Source organism: Neofelis nebulosa, chromosome 16 (assembly GCF_028018385.1).
Source record: "Neofelis nebulosa isolate mNeoNeb1 chromosome 16, mNeoNeb1.pri, whole genome shotgun sequence".
NCBI lineage: Eukaryota > Metazoa > Chordata > Mammalia > Carnivora > Felidae > Neofelis > Neofelis nebulosa.
The window spans coordinates 1546301-1569945 of NC_080797.1; the positions used below are offsets into that span (position 1 = coordinate 1546301).

Below are 23645 nucleotides of genomic sequence, written 5' to 3' on the forward strand. Positions count from 1 at the left end.
ATTCCGATGCATACTCGAGTCGGTGTTCCAAAAAAATAAATAACAACCACCACCACCAAACACACGACTTTTTAGAATAAAATTCTGAGGGAGATGTAAACATGAAAACCTAACACCAGGATGGAAAAAAATATAACATTTCTGCTAAAGAGCTTATTCAAAGTTTTTTTTTTTTTAATGAATGGTGACAGATATTAAATCACTATGACTGATTCCACTGATATGTTTAAGAGCATGAAGTTTTCACTTAAATTCTTAGTGCTGACAATATGACAGAATCAACACCTTTTAAATTCTTGAATAAAAAACTTGAAACGTCAACTTAAAAAAACGGTGTGAGGGGTGTATATAAATAACTATTTCGTGGAGTGAATACATTTAAAAACAGGACGATCACCAGCCTAGAGCAGCGGTTCCCAAACTGTGGTCCTTGGGCGGCAGTACCGGGGTCACCCGCAAGCTTGTCAGAAACGCAAATTCTCAGGCCCCACCCCAACATGCTGTGTTCTAACGAGCTCTCCAGGTGACTGCGATCCACGTGACCATTTGAAAGCCACTGGCCCACACCAGAACGCTGGTTCCCAAAATCTGCCGTGCATTGAATCACCTTCAGTCAGCACTGGCTGCTGGACCCTTAGACCAGAGTTGCTGATTCAGTTAAGTGTGAGAGAGGACCCCAAACTTCACACTCGTAACAGGTTTCCTAGGCGACAGCGACGCTGATGCTGTTAACGCGATCACACTGTGGGAAGCGCCAGGCTGGACGGCTGTGGAAACCACAGGTCAGTGCCCCACGTGTACCCCTCTCCTTACCCTTCAGATCCAGTCCCCCTCGATATGCTCCCACGGATCTGCCTTGTACACTCTCCCTCCGTCCTCGCTCGAGTTCACGTTCTAGGAGTTAAAGATCCGTGTGACTCTGGCTCCTCGTTTACACCCGTCGTCACCCAGGCACGACGTGTGCCTCACGGCGGATACTGTCCTTCCTGGTACGCAAGCGAACGTCTGTCGGAGAAACTCCAGGAGGCGTCAGGACGTGATGTGGCAGGGCTCTTCCCGCAACACCCACGAGCCTGCTCTGCTCTGCCTGGGGCTCCCGCTCAGGTACTAAGGGCACCCGGAGCCCCGTGTCCCAGGATGGCGCAGTCTGCCTGCCTTAAACATCATCACTAAGGTGGACAGACCAGGAAAAACCCGAACGCCGCATTTTTCAACTTGTTTTATCAATTCCATTCTTAACCCTAGCCTCTAAATAGACTTTTATAATGTAAGTACAAAATAAAATCAAGGCTTATTCAATGATAATATTAACATTGCACCACCAAGAAACTCGACATTTTAAGGCAGTCTTAGTATGGGGGGTTAGACAGAGACTTAGGAACTTACCCTCTTTAGCCAAATATAACTCTTTAAATTTTGCTCTCTTTTGATTAAATTCTTGCTCAAGCTGCTGCTGTGCACGTAAAAATTCTGCATTAATTTTTTCCAATTCTGCTACCCGTTGCTGAAGAGAAACTGGAAAAAAAAATACTAGTTAACAAGTAATAACTTTTATTTATAAATTAAATTACAAGAATAAGTATTCTAGCTTCACATTTCTATAATGAAACAGTCAAACTTCTTCTGAAGATCCAATATATTCTAGAAAATTCTAATTTTCACCTCTACTAGACTTAAAACACACTACAAATGAATCATATAAAGTGCAACAGCATATATAAGGAGAATCACATAAGGCAAATTTCCCTAAAGAGAGCTTCTCAAGTTCCTTGGTATAACTGACAGAATGTCAGTCTACTTCTGGAGTTATTAAATACCGGATTACTTGGGCTATTTATCCCGCGAATAAACCCACTGCCAACCTTGCGGGCTCTGGTTCCTTTTGAGCGTTCTGAGCAAAATGTAACGGGCTCTCTGATTAGGACAGTCACAGCAGCCTGAACTACTCTCCCAATTTCGGGATGATTCACTATCATTGTACTAAAAACACAATCGAAAACCCTTTCACAGAGAAAGGATACAGAACCAGGCATTATGCATGAACTCTCAATTACAGGGAGCTCCTCCGGTTTCCAGATCAATGCAGACCATGGTGTGGCAGGGGCTGGGACACACGTTCAGTTCAGGGGCTTATCTTCTGGCCGCGGCTGATTAAATAAATGCCCATCCTGAGCAAACCCAGACATTCTTCTGGTTCAAGCACCGGGTGGGCAATCCAGAAGCACAACCCCACCTCCTCCTCTGCCCCAACAGCAAGCCAGCCACAAAGCAATCACCCTAGTCCCTCCGGGGGACACCAACTGGTCCTAATGCCACCACTACCCAAACACCAAGGCCAGCAGAGGCCCCAGTTCTCCAGCACAAACCACTCCAGATAATGATGGTTTGCTCACAACGTTAACCGCGATCTGAAATGATCTCTGAAGGCCCTACCTTCCCCCAACCCAGTACTCAATGTAATGGAGAGCTACTTTCACAGAACACAGAAAAACACTGGGAAAAAACGCACCAATGATTTTAGATAAATCCTAGAGGGACTAACAGATTGGGGCTGATTAAATTTCTTCCACGTGGTTCCCAAAGTTCTCTAGGACTCCTCTGATAATAAAGAATGAACTAAAACCATGTTCCTTCCCTCCACATCTTCAGACCAGCCTCACTACAAATCTGACAGTACAAACGAAATCCAGGTCTGAAAGGGGAAGTGACTGCTACTCTGAGTTCCACTGTTTGCGATTACATGTAAGGAGTCATTCCGAGGAGCAAGTATCTAGGGTCCTTAAGTCAAAGCAAAGAATAACATCTGGTCATTAGAAGATCTGATGACCTCTGGAGAAACAGAGGGATGGAGCATCCACTGGAGAGGGAAATAACGCAGTTATCTCGCACTTACTCTCTGAAATCATGAAGGAAACTTGTTCTCTGTGCTATTTACTTCTCTTGGTACTTTTACTGTCCAAATCCCAGTTGTTAAATAAACAAGTTCTGCACTTAAGACTGTAGTATTACTTGGAGCTACTGATGACTGTGTGAGGTCAGGAAGAGCGCTGGGGAGCTGGGGAACCCAGAGAGAAGGAAAAGCAATGTCCTCTGTCCTTCCTTTTTCCTAACAACTGCCCGATCCCTCCCCTACCTTCCACCAGAACACGCACACAAATGGCCGTAACTTTCAACATTGCATCTAGGAACTGAAGCCGGTGAACCGATAAAAACTGAAACGCAGCCACCTTTGTGTGTCTCCACCACTCCCGGCCTGCCCCGGCCCCAAGCTCAGGCACAGTCCGTGCCGTGGGCCTGGCCGCCTGCCGCCGCTCTCCGGCTTCGGGGCGGTTTCAAGTCCAGGGATGTGACCCCTTGGAGGTCACACCCACTGCCTTATTAGCATTTGTTGTTTTAATTAAAACACTTCAAAGCCACCTCAAGTAACATAAGGCACTTCTACAACAAAGAAAAAGGCCAGAACAACTTCTTCTTCTTAAAACAAGACCACCTCTGCTGCTGTACCTGGGGAACCAGCTCGGCCTGCACAAGACAGCAGGAGGGTGCACGTGGGCACGTCCTCTTGCCCGAGCAGCCGACCACAGATTGAACGGAAGTGAGCTCTCATCACACAAAAGATGACACAGTTCTCCTAACACAGTCACCAGCAAGTTTACAGTAACTAGCTAACAGCTCATGTTAAAAGGACTCAGCCCAGCATTTAGAAGGAAATTGATAAACATTAGCTGTAATTATTAAACTAGCGATACTTCTCCAACAAAGACAGAAAACAGGCGGAGCGATCAAGTGACATGTGTGCAAAGACCAGAAGTCACTTCCAACCTCCTGATCCTGACTCAGTTCCCGTGCTTAGACGCCCAGCTCATGCCTGTCCCTGTGACCATGAATCTTCATGGCGTCATGAACAAAGCTCAGTAGAAATGCCAGACCTCACCAATATTAAGCCTTCTGTAACTTAGCGGCCAAGAGCTATTAGCGTATCGACCTTCTTTAACCACTCGACACATTCTGCACACTGTTACCTCGTTTGGGTGATAAGGAAAAGGGGGGCGCCCACTGGCTCCGTTGGTAGTGTGTGACTCCTGATCTCGGGGCTGTGAGTTCAAGCCCCACGATGAGTGTAGACACTACCTACAAATAAAATCTTAAAAAAAAAAAAAAAAAGGAAAAGGGGAAAACTATCTCCTGCAATGGCTACTTTTAACGCTCGACACCCAAAGGGGGAAAGTTGTCATTATCAATTACTCAAAATGTCTGAGATAAGCAACCATACAGAAAGGAAAAAGAAAAAAAGAATAATCTGGGGCGCCTGGGTGGCTTGTCGGTTAAGCGTCCGACTTCGGCTCAGGTCATGATCTCACGGTCCGTGGGTTCGAGCCCCGCGTCGGGCTCTGTGCTGACAGCTCAGAGCCTGGAGCCTGTTTCAGATTCTGTGTCTCCCTCTCTCTGTGACCCTCCCCCGTTCATGCTCTGTCTCTCTCTGTCTCAAAAATAAATAAACATTTAAAAAAAAAAAAAAATTAAAAAAAAAAGAATAATCTGGTAAATAAATGAAGAGAAGAGTCAGTACCTCTTACATATATCTCCTTCCCCGATCTTGACATGAATGCAAGAACATGTAACGACCCAAAAATACTTTTAGGTCCTGAGCTGTGTCCCACACTCTTATGTTCCTCTAACACCGTATTAAATTTGATAAGACACAGCAACAGGAGAAGAAACCAGTCTAAGTCAAATAGTACAACAGAATCTGTTTGTTTAAACATGTTCAAGATCCAAAGAAACACCTATTTCAAGGTAAAAAAAAGACGTAACTTCAGTAAAACAAAAGACCAAACACTTTCTGTAACTCAGAAATCTTAATTTGTGCATAAATGGGTAAAACGAAACTATTAAGTATGGTAGGAGTGTCCATCCCGTGGAATAATACCAAGCCAGAAAAATTATACTAAATAAGAAGAACAAAATACAAAATTATACAACAAAACATGAGCTATGCAAAAATACACAGAAAAAAAAAACTGGAAAGAATATGCCAAATTACATTCAGAGGAGCTGCCTCTCTGAATCGAAGGGTAATTACAATTATAAATTACACTGATCACACTGATTTAAACTAAAAGGTAATGAAGTGACTCATCTTTTTTTTTAATTTTCATAATTATGACTTCATCTGACTGCTACATCCCAATCTCTCTGCTCAAAAAAAGGGCACATAATTTACTTCAGTGATCTTAAAATGTTTTAACACAATAAATAATCATTTTTTTAAAACTACATTTCTATTTTCCCAGGACAATTTGCTACAATAGACAAATTTCCTAAAAAGGCAAAACCTCTTGGTTTCGGTTTCAGAAGTGGCCTTCCAGCTAGCAAACTGCCTTCTCTTCCTGCTCTAAAAACTCACCATGTCCAACTTCTTTCAGGAATTACTAAAAATGACTATTCCCACACTACATCTACCCACGGAACTGTGCTTTGTTTAGGCTAATATTTCAGTAACAACCCCCCCTCCCCCGGAGGAAACGTGGAGCGGGTGGGGCCAACTGGGAATCTAGGCTTCCCCGCGGATAACTGCGCTGCGGTCAACAACCATTCCACAGTGTTGGAGCTAACGGACGTGGCCTGTGGAATCACTTCGTCCACATGACTGAATAATCGTAATTCTTCAGTACAAGAGAAAGTCGTCATTTCACTTCACACAATCCCACTTCATTTTATGTAATCTCCAAAACATCGGACTTTAGCAACTTTAAGTAAAAAACTTCATCCTTCTACCCTTGGCCATTTACTCACATAAACCAGTTCTGAAACAGAGTAACATCTGGCTAAGAAGTGTACACGGACCACCTTCCTAGTCCCTCCTTCCGTGAATCAGAGCGAAAAACCTTACTTTGTCTTACTTTTTTCTTTGTTGCAACTCTCAAAGCACATGGGCGTCCAAATACTTCAGATAAAAGAACACTTTTAAGATGATGTGTTTCAAATAAGAAAGCCAATTGTTTCCTATGTAAAGGTTAGTGGGCATTTGTGTAAACTACCCGAAGACATCATGAATCTGGGAAAGGTATTAACTCAAAGAACAAACTGGCACCAAATGTTCCTTCATTCAGAGGGAAAATGAGATCACGAAAAAGTATTAAGAGATTCTTCAACGAGAGAGAGTGGAATTAAAGAGAAGAAAGGATGGAAAGCCTGATGTGGGGGAGGAAAGACGGGGGTAGAGGTGGGAGGAATTAAGAAGACATGAGAATACACTGTCATTTTCAGCCTCCCTAAAGAGAGTGATGATCGAAATTCATGAATAACCACCAGGCACCTGCAGTGTGGAATCTTCTGGGTCTTCTTTAGTTCTGGGTTACTGAGTAGGCACAATCAGAGGATCATAGTTCTGCAAGGATGTGAGATTACTCTAGTCCAGTATATTTCAGACTGAGCCTCAATCTATTAATGAGTTGTTGAATTTAGTGATTAGCAACCTCTTTAAAACTAATGCAATATAGGGGCACCTGGGTGACCCAGTCCATTAGGCATCCGGCTTCAGCTCAGGTCATGATCTCACGGCTTGTGAGTTTGAGCCCTACATCGGGCTCTGTGCTGACAGCTCGGAGCCTGGAGCCTGTTTCGGATTCTGTGTCTCCCTCTCCCACTCACACTCGGTCTCTCTCTCAAAAATAAACTAATAATAAAATAATTAAAATAACAAATAATAAACTAATAAAATAATAATAATAAAATAATAAAACTAATGAAAAATAACAAAATATCAGCAACACACTCAATATGGGTATATGTTGGGGCGCCTGGGTGGCTCGGTCGGTTAAGCGTCCGACTTCGGCTCAGGTCATGGTCTCGCGGTCCGTGAGTTCGAGCCCCGCATCGGGCTCTGTGCTGACGGCTCAGAGCCTGGAGCCTGTTTCAGATTCTGTGTCTCCCTCTCTCTGCCCCTCCCCTGTTCATGCTCTGTCTCTCTGTCTCAAAAATAAATAAACGTTAAAAAAAAAATTTTTTTTTTAAATATATGGGTATATGTGGTGTCATGAAATCCGTATCTCAGATCCTCACACATTTATACGGGGTCGTAACAGAAAATGAGATTCCTACTACAGAGAAAGGTCAAAATAGTCTGAAAACCACCACCTCCTAACTCATCCAGGACTCCACTCCTACAGTATCACAGACAGGCAGTCATATGGCTTCCACATGAACATAAACCTAGTAACTCACTTCACTGCCTCATGGGGCAGACAGTTCCACTGTGCAGAGATATTAGATTACTAAACTCCCCTCTTCCCTTGGATAACTGGTCATCTGTTAGAAACACCTATTTTCAGGGGCGCCTGGGTGGCTCAGTCAGTTAAGCGTCTGACTTCGGCCTAGGTCATGATCTCACGATTTGTGGGTTCAAGCCCCACATCGGGCTCTGTGCCGACAGCTCACGGCCTGGAGCCTGCTTCGGATTTTGTGTCTCCCTCTCTCTCTGCCCCTCGTCTGCTCATGCTCTGTCTCTCAAAAATAAACAAATGTTTAAAAAAAAAAAAAAAAAAGAACAGAAAAGAAAAGAAATACCTATTTTCAGGGGTGCCTAGGTGGCTCAATCAGTTGAGCGTCCAACTTTGGCTTAGGTCATGGTCTTGTGGTTCGTGGGTTCGAGCCCCACGTTGGGCTCTGTGCTGACGGCTCAGAGCCTGGAGCCTGCTTCCGTTTCTGTGTCTCCCTTTCCCTCTGCCCCTCCCCTGCCCATACTCTCTCAAAAAATAAAACGTCAAAAAAATGTAAATATATATACGTGTGTGGGTGTGTGTGTATATATATATGTATATATTTTTTCTTTTTTTTAGGAATAACCCCAAATTGGCTTCCTCAGAGATCTTACTTAGCTCTACCCTACAGAATGAGGAACAGGTCTACTATTTGATATCTCACATCTGTCCTCTCCTTTCTTCGCCCGATGAAATACCTCCTGACCCTTTAATAATTTCTAAATTCTTCATGATCTCAGTTGCTCTCCCCACATATTATAGTCAAAATTCTGCATAAAATAGGACACTCTGATCCTAACACATTACCAACATAGAGTGTAGGAGAAATACTGTTATCTAGGAACTATTCCCTTAATAGTGTACCCCAAATTTACCCTAGCTTTCTTTGACCACAACCGATACTTCCATTCTCAGCCCATGAGATTAATGTAATTCAACACTGTCCTCAAACCCTTTTTGTCTGAACTTCAAACACGCCAAGGCCCCCTCCAACCTACACCTGGTATAGTTGAAGCCATGTGGCAGAGTTCTGTTTTTATTTTTGTTCTTTTTTTTTTTTTAATGTTTATTTATTTGGGGGGGGGGGGGAGAGAGTGTGCGTGCGTGCGTGCTGGGGAGGGGAAGAGAGAGAGGGAGATAGGGGATCCCAGGCAGGCATCCCGCTGACAGCAGAGAGCCTAATGAGGGGCTCCAACTCAAGAACCTGAGCCAAAGTCGGACACCTAACTGACTAAACCACCCAAGCGCCCATTTTTGTTTTTGTTCTTAAAACAAAGTTTTAAGTTAGAACCAAAGATACAGCCCATCAGCACATCACTTAAGATGCGGGTGTAGGTTGATACTGACATATTAAATCGCTCTATTAGTTACAAATTCATTCCAACTATCATTAGTATCAAATCACAATTCTTCATCTAATCCATGATTTTGTAACAGTGTAGCCAAACATATTATTCAAATTCAAAGATAAGGGGCACCTGGGTGGCTCAGTCAGTTGAGTGTCCTTAAGCATACAAACCTGGATTTTGGCTCAGATCATGATCTCACAACCAATGTGAGACTGAGCATCCCTCACACCCTGGGCGTGGAATCTGCTTAAGATTCTCTCCCTCTACCCTCCCCCAGTGCACATATTCTCTGTCTAAAGACAATAAAAAAATAAACAAAAAATAATAATAATAAAATAAAACTCAAATATAAGCTATGTACAATTTAGGAGTCAAAAAGAAATTGTGCCTCAACCCAAACCCAAGCTTTCATTATGCGAACCGGGGCAAAGGTTCAACCTTTCGAAGATTTCATTAAAATAAAAACGACACCCATTTTGAAGACTGCCACATGCTCTGAGGATTAGAAATACCATCATACAAAAGCAAGTTACACATAACAAGTATCAAATGATACTTATTGTTAACTTCAGAATTTAATAGTTTCAGGTTCAAAATTCTGCTAAAAAAAAAAATAGAGATCTTCATTTGGCTCACTTGTTCTAGAGATTCTGCCTAGTGATAACTACAAAATCACTTTATTTCCCAAAATTCTCGTAAGCCACTTGTTCAATAATCTGGTTTTTTTAATGTTCCAGAAATTATATTCAAGCGAAGTTACCAATTAAGACAAGCATGTAAACAAAGCTTTGAGAAGAAGTAAAATATACAAAATAACTATGAACCAAAAAATGGGGATTTCCCTGACTGTTCGGCAGGCAAACAATGAAGCATAAACTATACTCCAGGCTCTATTCCTGCATCACTATAATAAGCCTACAAGGCTACCCTCCACCACATACTCCCACTTGGCATAAACAATGTACAGCATGAAAAAAGTCTCAGTTGCCAAACAAGAATAACTTCAGAAATAAGCCAACTACACGGCTGAAATAAACTCTGAGCATTTATGAATACTAGTCAAGATATACAAAACCGTGCGAGCAACATCACGTGCATTTTACCAGGTAGCTTTTAAGTCGCCTTCGTTTCTAAAGGCCTGTAGTTCAGCTGCCATTACTGTCGAACGCTGGTGTTCAACAGCTGATACACGTATGCGTGGATAAAAATGGGCTGCTAATCTATTCAGTTTGTACAAACTGGTGTTATTCTATTTCCCAAGTGTTTCAAACACCATGTGATTCCAAGCCAGATGGAAAAGCATGACTGCCACTGGACCGATCAACAGGTAGATCTTCTAACCTTGGGTATTTAAATATTTTAGTTGCCACTTGCAAGACAAAAAAGGCTACTCAAAATTTAACATCTGGCTTACTTAAGGAAATGGCCAAAGGAATTCAGTTTTCTGCCTGTAACTCTAGTGGCATTCAGAAGCACAACTATACGAGGCCACTTCGGGATGTGGATTAGGACTCCTAAAAATTCACTACCAGTGGAGTTAGATTTAATCCTTATTTTGACACTGAATTTACCAAGTGCTGGTAAGGCTGCTGGTGGGAACGCCTAACAGTACAATCACTTCCGAAGAGTCTGGCTGTGTCTTATAAACGCACACTTGCCATACGCGCCACCAATCCTACAAACAAACACATATTTCCACACAAAGATTCGTGTACAAGTGCTCACAGGAGCCTTACTTATAAAAGCCAAAAGTTGGAAACAACCGGTCAGTTAAGCATCTCTTAGTTTCAGCTCAGGTCATGATCTCACAGGTCGTGAGCTCAAGCCCCGAGTTGGGCTCTGTGCTGGCAGCGTGGAGCCTGCTTGGGATTCTCTCCCCACCACCGCCCCGCCCTCTCTGTCTCAAAAATAAATAAATGTTTAAAAAAAAAAAAAAAAAAAAAAGCTGGGTTTAGCCTCCCCATGGTGGAAGAAGTGATGGGGCAAGTGTGGTGGCGGGACGAGGCGCCCACCCACGCGCCCCTTGGTGGCTCCTCAGGGAGCTCTGTTTGTGGTGGCGGTGGAGATACACAATGGGGCAGATTCTCAACGTGACAGAAAACAGAGCCTCTGCATAAGACCCCAATCAGCCAACACATTAATTTTGGCCTGAGAAGACCAAGCAGAGGACCCAGTCAAGCCTGCCCAGACTTCTGACTTCTGGAATTGTGAGGGCTACTTCAATGAACAAATTGAAGCACAGCTGGTGGAGGGTCCAAAACATCACTACGAGTGGGGAGATACAGCTACCAGAGTCACAACAACAGAGAGGAGGAAACACGCTCCAAAAAACACCTCCTGAAGGGCCAGGCCCTGGACGGTGTAGGACCCCTCTGTGATACAGCAGTGCCTGCAGGCAGGACACATGACAAGCTTTTAAAACACAGAAGGGACAGAAAACTAGCCCAAATGATGAAACGGAAGAGTTCTCAAAAGAAATTCCAGGAAGAAATGACAGCTAAAGAAATGATCACAACAGATACGAACAAGATATCTGATCAAGAATTTAGAATAACAGTCATAAGATTAATCGCTGAGCTTGAAAAAAGCATAGAAGACAGCACACAATCCATTGCTACAGAGATCAAGGAACTAAACAACAGTCATGATGAGTTAAAAAATGCTATAAATGGGGTGCAAAATAAAATGGAGGCAGCCAGAGTGCAGACTGAAGAGGCAGAGGGGAGAATGGGTGAATGAGAAGATAAAATTATGGAAAAAGAGGAAGCTGAGAAAAAGATTAAAAAAATTCTGGATCACGAGGGGAGAGTTACAGAACTAAGTGATTCAATGCAACGGAACAATGTCCGCATCATAGGAGTTCCAGAAGAAGAAGAGAGAGAGAAAGGGGCAGAAGGTGTACTTGAACAAATCAGAGCGGAGAACTTCCTGATCTGGGGAAGGAAACAGACATTGAAATCCAGGAGGCACAGAGAACTCCCTTCAGACGTAACTTGAATCAATCTGCACGACATATCACAGTGTAACTGGCAAAATACAAGGATAAAGAGAGAATTCTGAAAGCAGCTAGGGATAAACGGGCCTTAACATACAAAGGTATAAGCATAAGGGTAGTAGCAGACCTATCCACTGAACCTTGGCAGGCCAGAGAGGAGTGGCAGGAAATTCTCAATGTGATGAACAGGAAAAATATGCAGCCGAGAATCCTTTACCCAATCCTTTACCCAAGTCTGTCATTCAGAATAGGAGGAGAGAGAAAGGTTTTCCCAGACAAACAAAGTCTGAAGGAATTCATCACCACTAAACCAGCCCTACAAGAGAACCTAAGGGGGACTCTGTAAGTGGAATGTTGCAAAGACCACAAAGGACCAGAGACTTCACTACAAGGATGAAACCTACAGATATCACAATGACTCTAAACCCGTATCTTTCAATAATAACACTGAATGTAAATGGACTAAACACTCCAATCAAAAAAGATAGGGTACCTGAAAGGATTAAAAAAAAAAAAAAAAAAAGACCCATCTATTTGCTATCTACAAGAGACCCATTTTAGACCTGAGGACACCTTCAGATTGAAAGTGAGGGGATGGGGGCGCCTGGGTGGCGCAGTCGGTTAAGCGTCCGACTTCAGCCAGGTCACGATCTCGCGGTCTGTGAGTTCGAGCCCCGCGTCAGGCTCTGGGCTGATGGCTCGGAGCCTGGAGCCTGTTTCCGATTCTGTGTCTCCCTCTCTCTCTGCCCCTCCCCCGTTCATGCTCTGTCTCTCTCTGTCCCAAAAATAAATAAAAAACGTTGAAAAAAAAAATCTTAAAAAAAATAAATAAATAAATAAAAAAGAAAGTGAGGGGATGGAGGGGCGCCTGGGTGGCTCAGTCAGTTAAGCGTCCGACTACAGCTCAGGTCATGATCTCACAGTTTGTGAGTTCGAGCCCTGCATCAGGCTCTGCTCTGACAGCTGCTTGGAGCCTGAAGCCTGCTTCTGTGTCTCTCTCTCTGACCCTCCTCCTCTCCTTCCCTCCCTCTCTCAAAAATAAGTAAACATTAAAAAAAAAATTGAAAGTGAGGGGATAGAGAACCATGCTACTGGAAGTCAGAAGAAAGCTGGAGTAGCCATACTTATATCAGACAAACTAGATTTTAAACTGAAGTCTGTAACAAGAGATGAAGAAGGGCATTATATCATAATTACAGGGTCTATCCATCAGGAAGAGCTAACAACAATTATAAATGTTTATGCATCCAATTTGGCATCAGCCAAATATACAAAACAATCACAAACATAAGTAACCTTATTGATAAGAATACAGTAACAGCAGGTGACTTTAATGTTCCACTTACAACAATGGACAGATCACCTAGGCAGAAAATCAATAAAGAAACAATGGCCCTGAATGATACACCTGACCAGATGGACTTGACAGATATATTCAGAACTTTTCATCCAAAGCAGAATACACATTCTTCTCGAATACATGTGGAACATTCTCCAAGATATATCACATACTGGGTCACAAAACAGCCCTCAATAAATATAAAAGAACTGAGATCACACCATGCACATTTTCAGATCACAATGCTATGAAACTTGAAATCAACCCCAGGAAAAAGTTTGGAAAACCTCCAAATGCATGGAGGTTAAAGAACATCCTACTAAAGAATGAATGGGTCAACCAGGTAATTAAAGAAGTTAAAAAATATATGGAAGCAAATGAAAATGAAAACACGACAGTCCAAACTACTTGGGATGCAGCAAAGGCAGTCCTAACAGGAAAATACATTGCAATCCAGGCCTATCTCAAGAAATAAGAAAAATCCCAAATACAAAATCTAACAGCACACCTAAAGGAACTAGAAGCAGAACAGCAAAGAAACCCCAAGGCCAGCAGCAGAAGAGAAATAATAAAGATTAGAGCAGAAATAAACAATACAGAATAAAACAAAACAAAACAAAAACCAGTAGAACAGATTGATGAAACTAAGAGCTGGTTTTCTGAAAAAATAAACAAAATTGATAAACCCCTAGCCAGACTTCTCAAAAAGAAAAGAGGACCCAAATAGATAAAAACATGAATGAAATTGGACTTATCACAACCAACCCCTCAGAAATACAATTATCAGAAAATATGATAAAAAGTATATGCCAACAAACTAGACAATCTGAAAGAAATGGACAAATTCCTACACACCCACACACTACCAAAACTCAAACGGGAAGAAAGAGAAAATTTGAACAGACCCATAAGTAGTTAAAAATTGAATCAGTTATCAAAAATCTCCCAACAGGGGCGCCTGGGTGGCGCAGTCGGTTAAGCGTCCGACTTCAGCCAGGTCACGATCTCACGGTCCGTGAGTTCGAGCCCCGCGTCAGGCTCTGGGCTGATGGCTCGGAGCCTGGAGCCTGTTTCCGATTCTGTGTCTCCCTCTCTCTCTGTCCCTCCCCCGTTCATGCTCTGTCTCTCTCTGTCCCAAAAATAAATAAACGTTGAAAAAAATTTAAAAAAAAAAAAAAAAATCTCCCAACAAATAAGAGTCCTGAGCCAGACGGCTTCCCAGGGGAATTCTACCAGACATTTAAAGCAGAGTTAATACCTATGCTTCTCAAGCTGTTCCAAAAAACAAAAATGGAAGAAAAGCTGCTGTACTCATTCTATGAAGCCAGCATTACCTTGATTCCAAACCGGACAGAGACCCCATAAAAAAGGAAAATTACAGGCCAATATCCCTGAGGAACATGGATGCAAAAATTCTCAACAAGATACTAGCAAACTAAATTCATCAGCATATAAAAAGAATTATTCACCATGATCAAGTGGGATTCATTACTGGGCTGCAGGGCTGGTCCAATATTCGCAAATCAATCAACGTGATACATCACATTAATAGAAGAAAGGATAAGAACCATACTTTCCTGTCAATAGATGCAGAAAAAGCATTTGACAAAATACAGCATCCTTTCTTAATAAAAACCCTCAGAAAGTCAGGATAGAAGGAACATACCTTAACATCATAAAAGCCGTATATGAAAAGCCCACAGCTAATAACATCCTCAATGGGGAAAACCTGAGAGCTTCCCTGCACCCCCCCCCCCCACAACAGAGATCAGGAACACAACAGGGATGTCCACTCTCACCACTGTTAACATAGTTTTGGAAGTCCTAGCATCAGCAGTCAGACAACAAAATGAAATAAAAGGCATCAAAATTCGCAAAGAAGAAGTCAAACTTTCACTTTTCGCAGACAACATGATACTCTACGTGGAAAACCTGAAAGAGTCCATCAAAAAGCTGCTAGAACTGATACATGAATTCAGCAAAGTCACAGGATACAAAATTAATGTACAGAAATCGGTTGCATTTCTATATACCAATAATGAAGCAACAGAAAGAGAAATCAAGAAATTGATCCCATTTACAATTGCACCAGGAACCAGAAGATACCCAGGAATAAACTTAACCAAAGATGTAAAAGATCTGTATGCTGAAAACTACAGAAAACTTATGAAGGAAACTGAAAAAGACAAAGAAATGGAAAAACATTCCATACTTATGGATTGGAAGAGTAAATATCATTAAAGCGTCAATATTACCTGGCACAAAAACGGACTTTCAGATCAATGGAACAGAATAGAGAACCCAGAAATGGACCCACAAACGTATGGCCAACTAATCTTTGACAAAGCAGGAAAGAATAGGCAATGGAATAAAGACAATCTCTTCAGCAAGTGGTGCTGGGAAAACTGGACAGCGACATGCAGAAGAATGAACCTGGACCACTTTCTTACACCATACATGAAAATAAACTCAAAATGGATGAAGGACCTAAATGTAAGACAGGAAGCCATCAAAATCCTCGAGGACAAGGCAGGCAAAAACCTCTTTGGTCTTGGCGGCAGCAACTTCTTACTCAACACGTCTCCGGAGGCAAGGGAAACAAAAGCAAAAATGAACTACTGAGAGCTCATCAAAATAAAAAGCTTCTGCACAGCAAAGGAAACAATCAGCAAAACTAAAAGGCAACTGACAGAATGAGAGAAGATATTTGCAAACGACATATCAGATAAAGGGTTAGTATCCAAAATCTATCAAGAACTTATCAAACGCAACACCCCAAAACAAATAATCCAGTGAAGAAATGGGCAAAAGACAGGAATAGACACTTCTCCAAAGAAGACATCCAGATGGCCAACCGACACAGGAAAAAATGCTCAGCATCACTCATCATCCAGGAAATGCAAATCAAAACCACAATGAGATACCACCTGACACCTGTCAAAATGGCTCACATTAACAACTCAGGCAACAACGGATGTTGGCGAGGATGCAGAGAAAGAGGATCTCTTTTGCACTGCTGGTGGGAATGCAAACTGGTGCAGCTCCTCTGGAAAACAGTATGGAGGTTCCTCAAAAACTTAAAAATAGAACTACCCTACGACCCAGCAGCTGCACTACTAGGCGTTTATCCAAGGTATACAGGTGTGCTGCTTCAAAGGGGCACATGCACCCCAATGTTTACAGCAGCCCTATCGACAATAGCCAAAGTATGGAAAGAGCCCAAATGTCCATCGATGGATGAATGGATAAAGAAGATGGGGTATGTATGTATGTATGTATACATATATGCATATATATATATATACGTATATATACATATATACATATATATATACATATATATACGTATATATACACATATACATATACATATATATACACAATGGATATTACTCGGCAATCAAAAAGAAGGAAATCTTGCCATTTGCAACTACGTGGCTAGAACTAGAGGGTATTATGCTAAGCAAAATTAGTCAGAGAAAGACAAATACCATATGACTTCACTCATGAGGAGTTTAAGGCACAGAACAGATGAACATAAGGGAAGGAAAGCAAAAATAATATAAAAACAGGGAGGGGTACAAAACATAAGAGACTCTTAAATACAGAGAACAAACAGAGGGTTACTGGAGGGATTGTGGGAGGGGGGGTGGGCTAAATGGGGAAGGGACACTAAGGAATCTTCTCCTGAAATCATTGTTGCACTATATGCTAACTAATTTGGATGTAAGTTAAAAGAATAAAATCTAAAAAAAAAAAAAAAAAATGTCAATACTACCAAAGTAATCTACACATTCAATGCAACCCCAATCAAAACTGTACTGGCATTCTTCTCAAAGCTAGAACAAACAATCCTAAAATTTGCATGGAACCACAAAAGACCCTGAATAGCCAAACTAATGTTGAAAAAGAAAACCAAAGGGAGGCATTACAATCCCAGACTTTAGTCTCTACTACAAAGCTGTAATCATCAAGACAGTATGGTATTAGCACAAAAACAGACACACAGACCAATGGAATAGAATAGAGAACCCAGAATTGGACCCACAAATGTATGGCCAACTAATTTTTGTCAAAGCAGAAGAGTATCCGATGGAAAGAAGACAGTCTCTTTAGCAAATGGTGCTGGGAGAACTGGACAACAACATGCAGAAGAACAAAACTAGACCATTTTCTTACACCATACACAAAAACAAACTCAAAATGGATGAAAGACCTAAATGTGAGACAGGAAACCATCAAAACCCTACAGGAGACAACAGGCAAAAACCTCTTTGACCTTGGCCGCAGCAACTTCTTTCTCAACACGTCTCCAAAGGCAAGGGAATTAAAAGCAAAAATGAACTATCGGGACCTCATCAAGATAAAAAGCTTCTGAACTGCAAAGGAAACAATCAACAATATTAAAAGGCAACCAATGGAATGGGAAAAGATATTCGCAAATGACATACCGGATAAAGGGCTAGTATCCAAAATCTATAAAGAACTCACCAAACTCCACACCCGAAAAACAAATAATCCAGTGAAGAAATGGGCAGAAAACATGAATAGACGCTTTTCCAAAGAAGACTTCAAGATGGCCAACAGACACGTGAAACTATGCTCAACGTCAATCATCATCAGGGAAATACAAATCAAAGCCACACTGAGATACCACCTCACACGGGTCAGAGTGGCTAAAATTAACAACTCAGGAAACAACAGATGCTGGTGAGGATGTGGAGAAACGGGAACCCTCTTGCACTGTTGGTGGGAATGCAAACTGGCGCAGCCGCTCTGGAAAACAGTGTGGAGGTTCCTCAGAAAATTAAAAATAGAGCTACCCTATGACCCAGCAATAGCACTGCTAGGAATTTACCCAAAGGATACAGGAGTGCTGATGCACATGGGCACTTGTACCCCAATGTTTATAGCAGCACTCTCAACAACAGCCAAATTATGGAAAGAGCCCAAGTGTCCATCAACTGATGAATGGATAAAGAAGATGTGGTTTATATACACAATGGAGTACTACTTGGCAATAAGAAAGAAGGAAATCATGCCACTTGCAGCAACGTGGATGGAAATGGAGGGTATTATGCTAAGTGAAATAAGTCAGAGAAAGACTGATATCATATGTTTTCACTCATACGTGGAACTTGAGAAACTTTAACAGAAGACCATGGGGGAAGGGAAGTGGAGAAAACAGTTACAAACAGAGAGGGAGGGAGGGAGGCAAACCATAAGAGACTCTTAAATACAGAGAACAAACTGAGGGTGGCTGGGGGTGGGTGGGAGGAAGGGGGAAATGGGTGATTGGCACTGAGGAGGGCATTTGTTGGGATGAGCACTGGGTGTTACATGTAAGTGATGAATCACGGCAATCTACCTCCAAAACCAAGAGCACATTGTACATGCTGTATGTTAGCCAATTTGGCAATAAATTATACTTAAATAAAATGGACATTGTCAGAAAAAATAAACATTAAAAAATAAAATATTCCAATAGAAATAAAATGAAATTTAAAAACAAAAGTTGGTTGGGGCGCCTGGGTGGCGCAGTCGGTTAAGCGTCCGACTTCAGCCAGGTCACGATCTCGCGGTCCGTGAGTTCGAGCCCCGCGTCAGGCTCTGGGCTGATGGCTCAGAGCCTGGAGCCTGTTTCCGATTCTGTGTCTCCCTCTGTCTCTGCCCCTCCCCCGTTCATGCTCTGTCTCTCTCTGTCCCAAAAATAAATAAATAAACGTTGAAAAAAAAAAAAAATTTAAAAAAAAAAAAATAAAAACAAAAGTTGGAAATAGCCCACTATAAATGCACAAATAATGATGTACGCATACAACGAAATGCTGTTCCGCGACCAGAAGGAAAGACAACTGACACACACGACAGGAATCCATCTCGAGAACATCACGCCCAGGAGAGAGACCAAACAAAAAGTGTGATTCCACCTACATGAAATTCTAGGCAGGCACAACTGCAGTGACAGCAGGCAGACGGGCACGTGCCCACAAGTAGGGGCAGGAGCGGGTTCAAAAGGACAGGATGCAGCTTTTTAGGGGAAAATCTTCTAGAACGTGGTCATGGTGATGGTTACAGAAGCGCCGGTATTTGTGAAAACTCATGAAAATATACAGTTAGAATCACTATATTTCAGTGTATGCAGACATTATTTTAAAATCAACTTTAGGGGCACCTGGGTGGCTCAGTCGGTTGAGCGTCCGACCTCGGCTCAGGTCACGATCTCACGGTCCGTGGGTTCGAGCCCCGCGTCGGGCTCTGTGCCGACAGCTTGGAGCCTGGAGCCTGCTTAGGATTCTCTCTCTCCCTCTCTCTCTGCCCCTCCCCTGCTTGCGCTCTGTCTCTCTCTCTCTCTCTCTCTCTCAAAAGTGAACATTAAAAAAAATATTTTAATAAAATAAAATCAACTTTACTGAGGTAGGACTTAAAAACTGCAAGAATAAATTAGTGCTTTGTAACAGAAGTGATTTCCTCACCAGGCCAACTTTATTGTCCTCACAGCACTTCCCACCATCCACAATCCTGAGGACGTAAATACCGGTCCTTACTGGAAGCGGCGAGAACACAGACGTTCGCCTCGCTGCTGCCTGGAACTGTGGCTGGCACGCAGAAGGTGTTTAAGAAACATTTACTAAATGAAGAAGGGCACAAGTGAGCAGCAGGGCTAAAACCCACCGAGGAAGAGGGACACAAGTCACGACTTTAAAAGACAGCGAGGATCTGGAGAAGCCGGGAGAGAAGAGTACTCGCCGGGAATAATCAGAGATGAAGGGAGTGCGGACGGCACACACGCATCCAAGAGCAAATGCCTCTGGTTTGCAGACAACAGGGACTCTCCCCACACAGCACAGAGCCCCCTCGAGCTCCTTCTCGGGCTGTGTCCCCACACAGATGGCCACCAGCCCCATGCGGCCACCGCACACCTGAAATGTGACTGTCTGAGCTGAACTAAGTATGTTAAGTGTGAAATGTATTTGGAACTTTCAAAGCTTTAGTACAAAACTATCTAAAATACCTCAATAATGTCTATAGTGATCACATGTAAAAGTTATAACATCTGGAATATGCGGGGGTAAATAAAATACATTGTTAAAATTAATCTCCACAGAAAGTTATACACAAACGTCCACAGCAGCATTATTTTAACAGCCAAACAAAGGAAACCCAATGCTCATCGACTGAAGAATGGATCAACAGAAGGTGGTACTCATAGCAAAGAAGATCATTCATCCGTGAAAAGGAACTCAGTCCCAACACGCTGGAAGATGGATGGCCCCCGAAAACGTCATGCTAACTGAATGACGCCAGGCACCAAAAGCTACGTAGAGTCTGATTCTAAGTAATGCCCGAAAACAGGAAGACCCGTAGAGACTGAGAGAGGAGGTAAGTGGGTGCCAGGGTCTGCGGGAGGCAGGGTAGGGAGGGGAGTGGCTGCGGGTGGTCCAGGGGCTGTTTCTGAGGTGACAGATTCTCCCAGAATTAGTGGTGATGGGCCCATGGCTCTGCAGAAATTCTAAAAACCAGAGAACCCTACGCTCTAAAACGGGTGAATTCAATGGCACGTGAACGGAATCGATAAAGCTGTTGTTTTAAAAAATTAACGTCGCCTGTTTTTCCACTGGGAGGTTTGTTTGGTTTTGGTTTTTCACCCTTTTACCGTGGCTGCTAGAAAACCTCCATCTCTGTGGCCGGGACTGCCCCGCGGGGCTTGCTGGGCTCCCCGGCCATCCGGGCGCCCGTCCTGACCTCTGCCTCTCCGACCCTCTCGTTCTCCCAATCCGCCAGCCCGCTCCAAGTGGCCCCGTCCTTCGCGGCCGACTGGGACCCCGAGGTCAGCGGTCCTGGAACCCTGGCACTCTCACCCGGCACACTGTCGCTCGGCTGCAGTCCGCAGGCCGCTACTGCTCTCAGGAGAGGAAGTGGGGCCGCCCTGGAACATTCCTTGGCCAGGCAGCCGTTCCCTGGGGCCCACCACTGACGTCCCCACGGCCGCCCACCATCCCATCTTTCCAACAGCCTCTCCGCCTCCAGAGACCGCGGCTCCCCTGAGGCCCGTCCTCCCCGGAAACCAGAAGCCCCTCGGAGGAGATGCGCTCGAACGCGACCCCAGACCCGAGCCGGGAGGAGGGAGGAAAGGAGGTTCCGCTCCGGTTCCCGCGAGGTGGTCAGCGGCTAACCCGGGGGGGGGGGGGGGGGGGGGGGCACCGTGGGAAGTGGGGCTCCGTGCGCTAGGCAGCAGCACAGAAAACAGCCGCCCGCCGGGCCAGTCCTGCGGCAGCTTCCTGCTGTCCCCCTCAAACTGGGCCCAGAGCATGACCGTCGAAGTGTGGCTTTGAGACCACAGGATCACCACTGCCTGGGAACTCGTTAAAAGCGCAAATCCGGGGCACCTGGGTGGCTCAGTCGGTTGAGCAGACGACTTCCGCTCAGGTCATGATCTCACAGCTCGTGAGTTCGAGCCCTGCGTCAGGCTCTGCGCTGACAGCTCGGAGCCTGGAGCCTGCTTCGGATTCGGTGTCTCCCTTTCTCTCTCTGCCCCAACCCACTTGCATTCTGTCTCTGTCTCTCTCTCTCAAAAATAAACAAACATTAAAAAATAATAATAAGGGCGCAAATCCTCAGAGCCAGTCCCAGACCCTGGAATCAGAAATTCTGGGCATGGGGCCCTTAGATTCATGCTAAAGGCTGAGAACCAGTGGCCTGGGACTTACTTCTCCTGTCCTCCCGAGGACTCTGTCAACTACCTCCTATCTTCTCTGAGGTGCCCTGTGGCCTGAAAGCAAACAGTTGTGGTCGCAGCAGAGAACACGGAGAGGACACAGCACACCGCCGCTCCCACCACCATCTCGGAGAGGCTGCTCGTGGGGCGCTGGGCACGGATTTAAAAAATTAATCCACAAGGAAGGAACACTGGTTCAAAGATAGGAAGTGCCCTGGAAAAATCTGCTTATCACCAATCTGGTTGGTTTAGTTCCTAACACTACGTGGGGGGCACGTATGGACTTCCTTCCAGAGAGTACATGTGAAGAGGTACCGAAGAGAGGAAGAGGTGGATGGGGGGGGGGGGGCGGGGGGGGGGGGGGGGACTTCAGCTCCCGGAAACGGTAACACACATGCTCAGCAGGCAAGTCGAGGCTGCCATCAGTGCTGACGACACGACCGGCCCCAGCGAGGGTGGCGCCCTAACCTGGGTGGTCCTCTTCCGAAAACCCACCACGCTAGTCTAACCATGAGGAAAACATGGGACAGACTGCAACTGGGGAGACAGTCTACAAAACACCTGACCAGTCCTTCCTGACAACGGTAAGCTCACCAAAAACAAAGTCAGAGAAACTGTCAGTCCAGCGAGAGGAGAAACAGGGACTAAATGTAATGTGCTATCCAGACAGGGTCTAGGCACACGCAAAGGACACTGAGAAAAAGCTGAGGAAATCTGAACACACCATGGACTTTGGTTCAGAATAACGTATCGCCATTAAGTTCACTAACTTGACGAACGTACCGTACTAAAGCACGCTGTTATTAATGGAGGACACTACGTGTGCAGCATGAAAACTCTGTACCCTCTTCCCAACTTTTCTGTGAGTCCACAACTATCCTCAAATAAAGTTTATTTTTTAAAATGCTACAGGTTAAACTCTGGTCTTCAAATTCAGAAAAATGAATGCCTCTATTGAAGCTTTAACTAGAGGTTTGGCCACACTGACCACGCAGCAAAGCCCGAATACCCCTCCACACACAACCACCGCCCTGCCCTCCCACCCCCAGTCTTCACAGTCAATAAGAATGAAAAACAGATGCATTTAAATACTTAGCTAAGAAGCAGACTTCTCTTCCTGTCCTACTTAGTGTTAATATACTCTGTAAGATCTGATTTTATCTCCTAATAACCCTTAGTTTTCTTGGACTTGGACAGAGAACACGCACAGAGAAAAAGCAGAGTTTAGACAGGACTGCAGACAGTACGTTGAAAAGCCTCAGAAGAGAGAAACAGACCTCACGGACATCAGGAGGCCTGGGTCACAGAGAAAAAAAACCCATAACTAGAGCCGAACTAAAATCTCATACTGTTTAATATAAAAGCAAAGAAACGTAAGTTCAAAATACACCAGCACTGGAAAAGTCACCAGCTTACGGCTCAGTCCCTAAGCTCATACTCATAATAATAAATCGTTGATAAAAGATTTAATGATGTCCAGCCCACGTTGTTTAAGGAAACAGGGTGAAGTGTAATTTATTTTGGAACAATAATACATGCTACATCCTGGCACCCAGAATGTGGTCTCTACATACAGTTTCCCACTACAAGGAACTAGGGCTCCTCAGGGGAAAAAAAAAAGACCGACTCCAGGCCTGGGACAGGAAGTGTACAGAACAAACCTGAAACACCTTGGCATCTACTGGGGTCGTGTCACAGGACTTAGGAGTCTTAGAGGATACGGTGGGCCAAAGAGATCATTTGAACATCAAAGTACCACCGCTCCCCCCCAAGACACGTTCACTTCCTGATCCTCAGAACCTAAAATATTAACCTTATATGGCAAAAGACATGACTGAGGATCTTCAGGAGTTTGTGGATTACCCAGTGGGCCCCAAACGCAACCTATATGCACCTTTACAAGAAAGAAACGGGCGTTGTGAGACACACAGAGGACCAGGCGACAGGACAACCAGGCAGGCATGGAGCCAGGTGGCCAGGGGAT

The 23645-nt window shown here is 43.9% G+C and overlaps 1 protein-coding gene across 3 annotated transcripts in view; it reads right to left on the reverse strand.

Annotated features, from left to right (window-relative positions):
• Positions 1 to 23645, reverse strand: part of RABEP1 (rabaptin, RAB GTPase binding effector protein 1) — a 105461-nt gene that overhangs the window by 60936 nt on the left and 20880 nt on the right. The window contains exons 2-3 of one of the 3 annotated variants that reach the window (XM_058705345.1): positions 1387 to 1515; positions 814 to 894 (exon numbers count right to left, since the gene is read on the reverse strand). The exons of 1 other annotated variant lie outside the window; for it this stretch is intronic. In XM_058705345.1, the coding sequence (XP_058561328.1) occupies positions 814 to 894; positions 1387 to 1515 (210 nt within the window). The remainder of the gene's footprint in view (positions 1 to 813; positions 895 to 1386; positions 1516 to 23645) is intronic. One more of the 3 variants, XM_058705346.1, reaches the window with a different exon arrangement.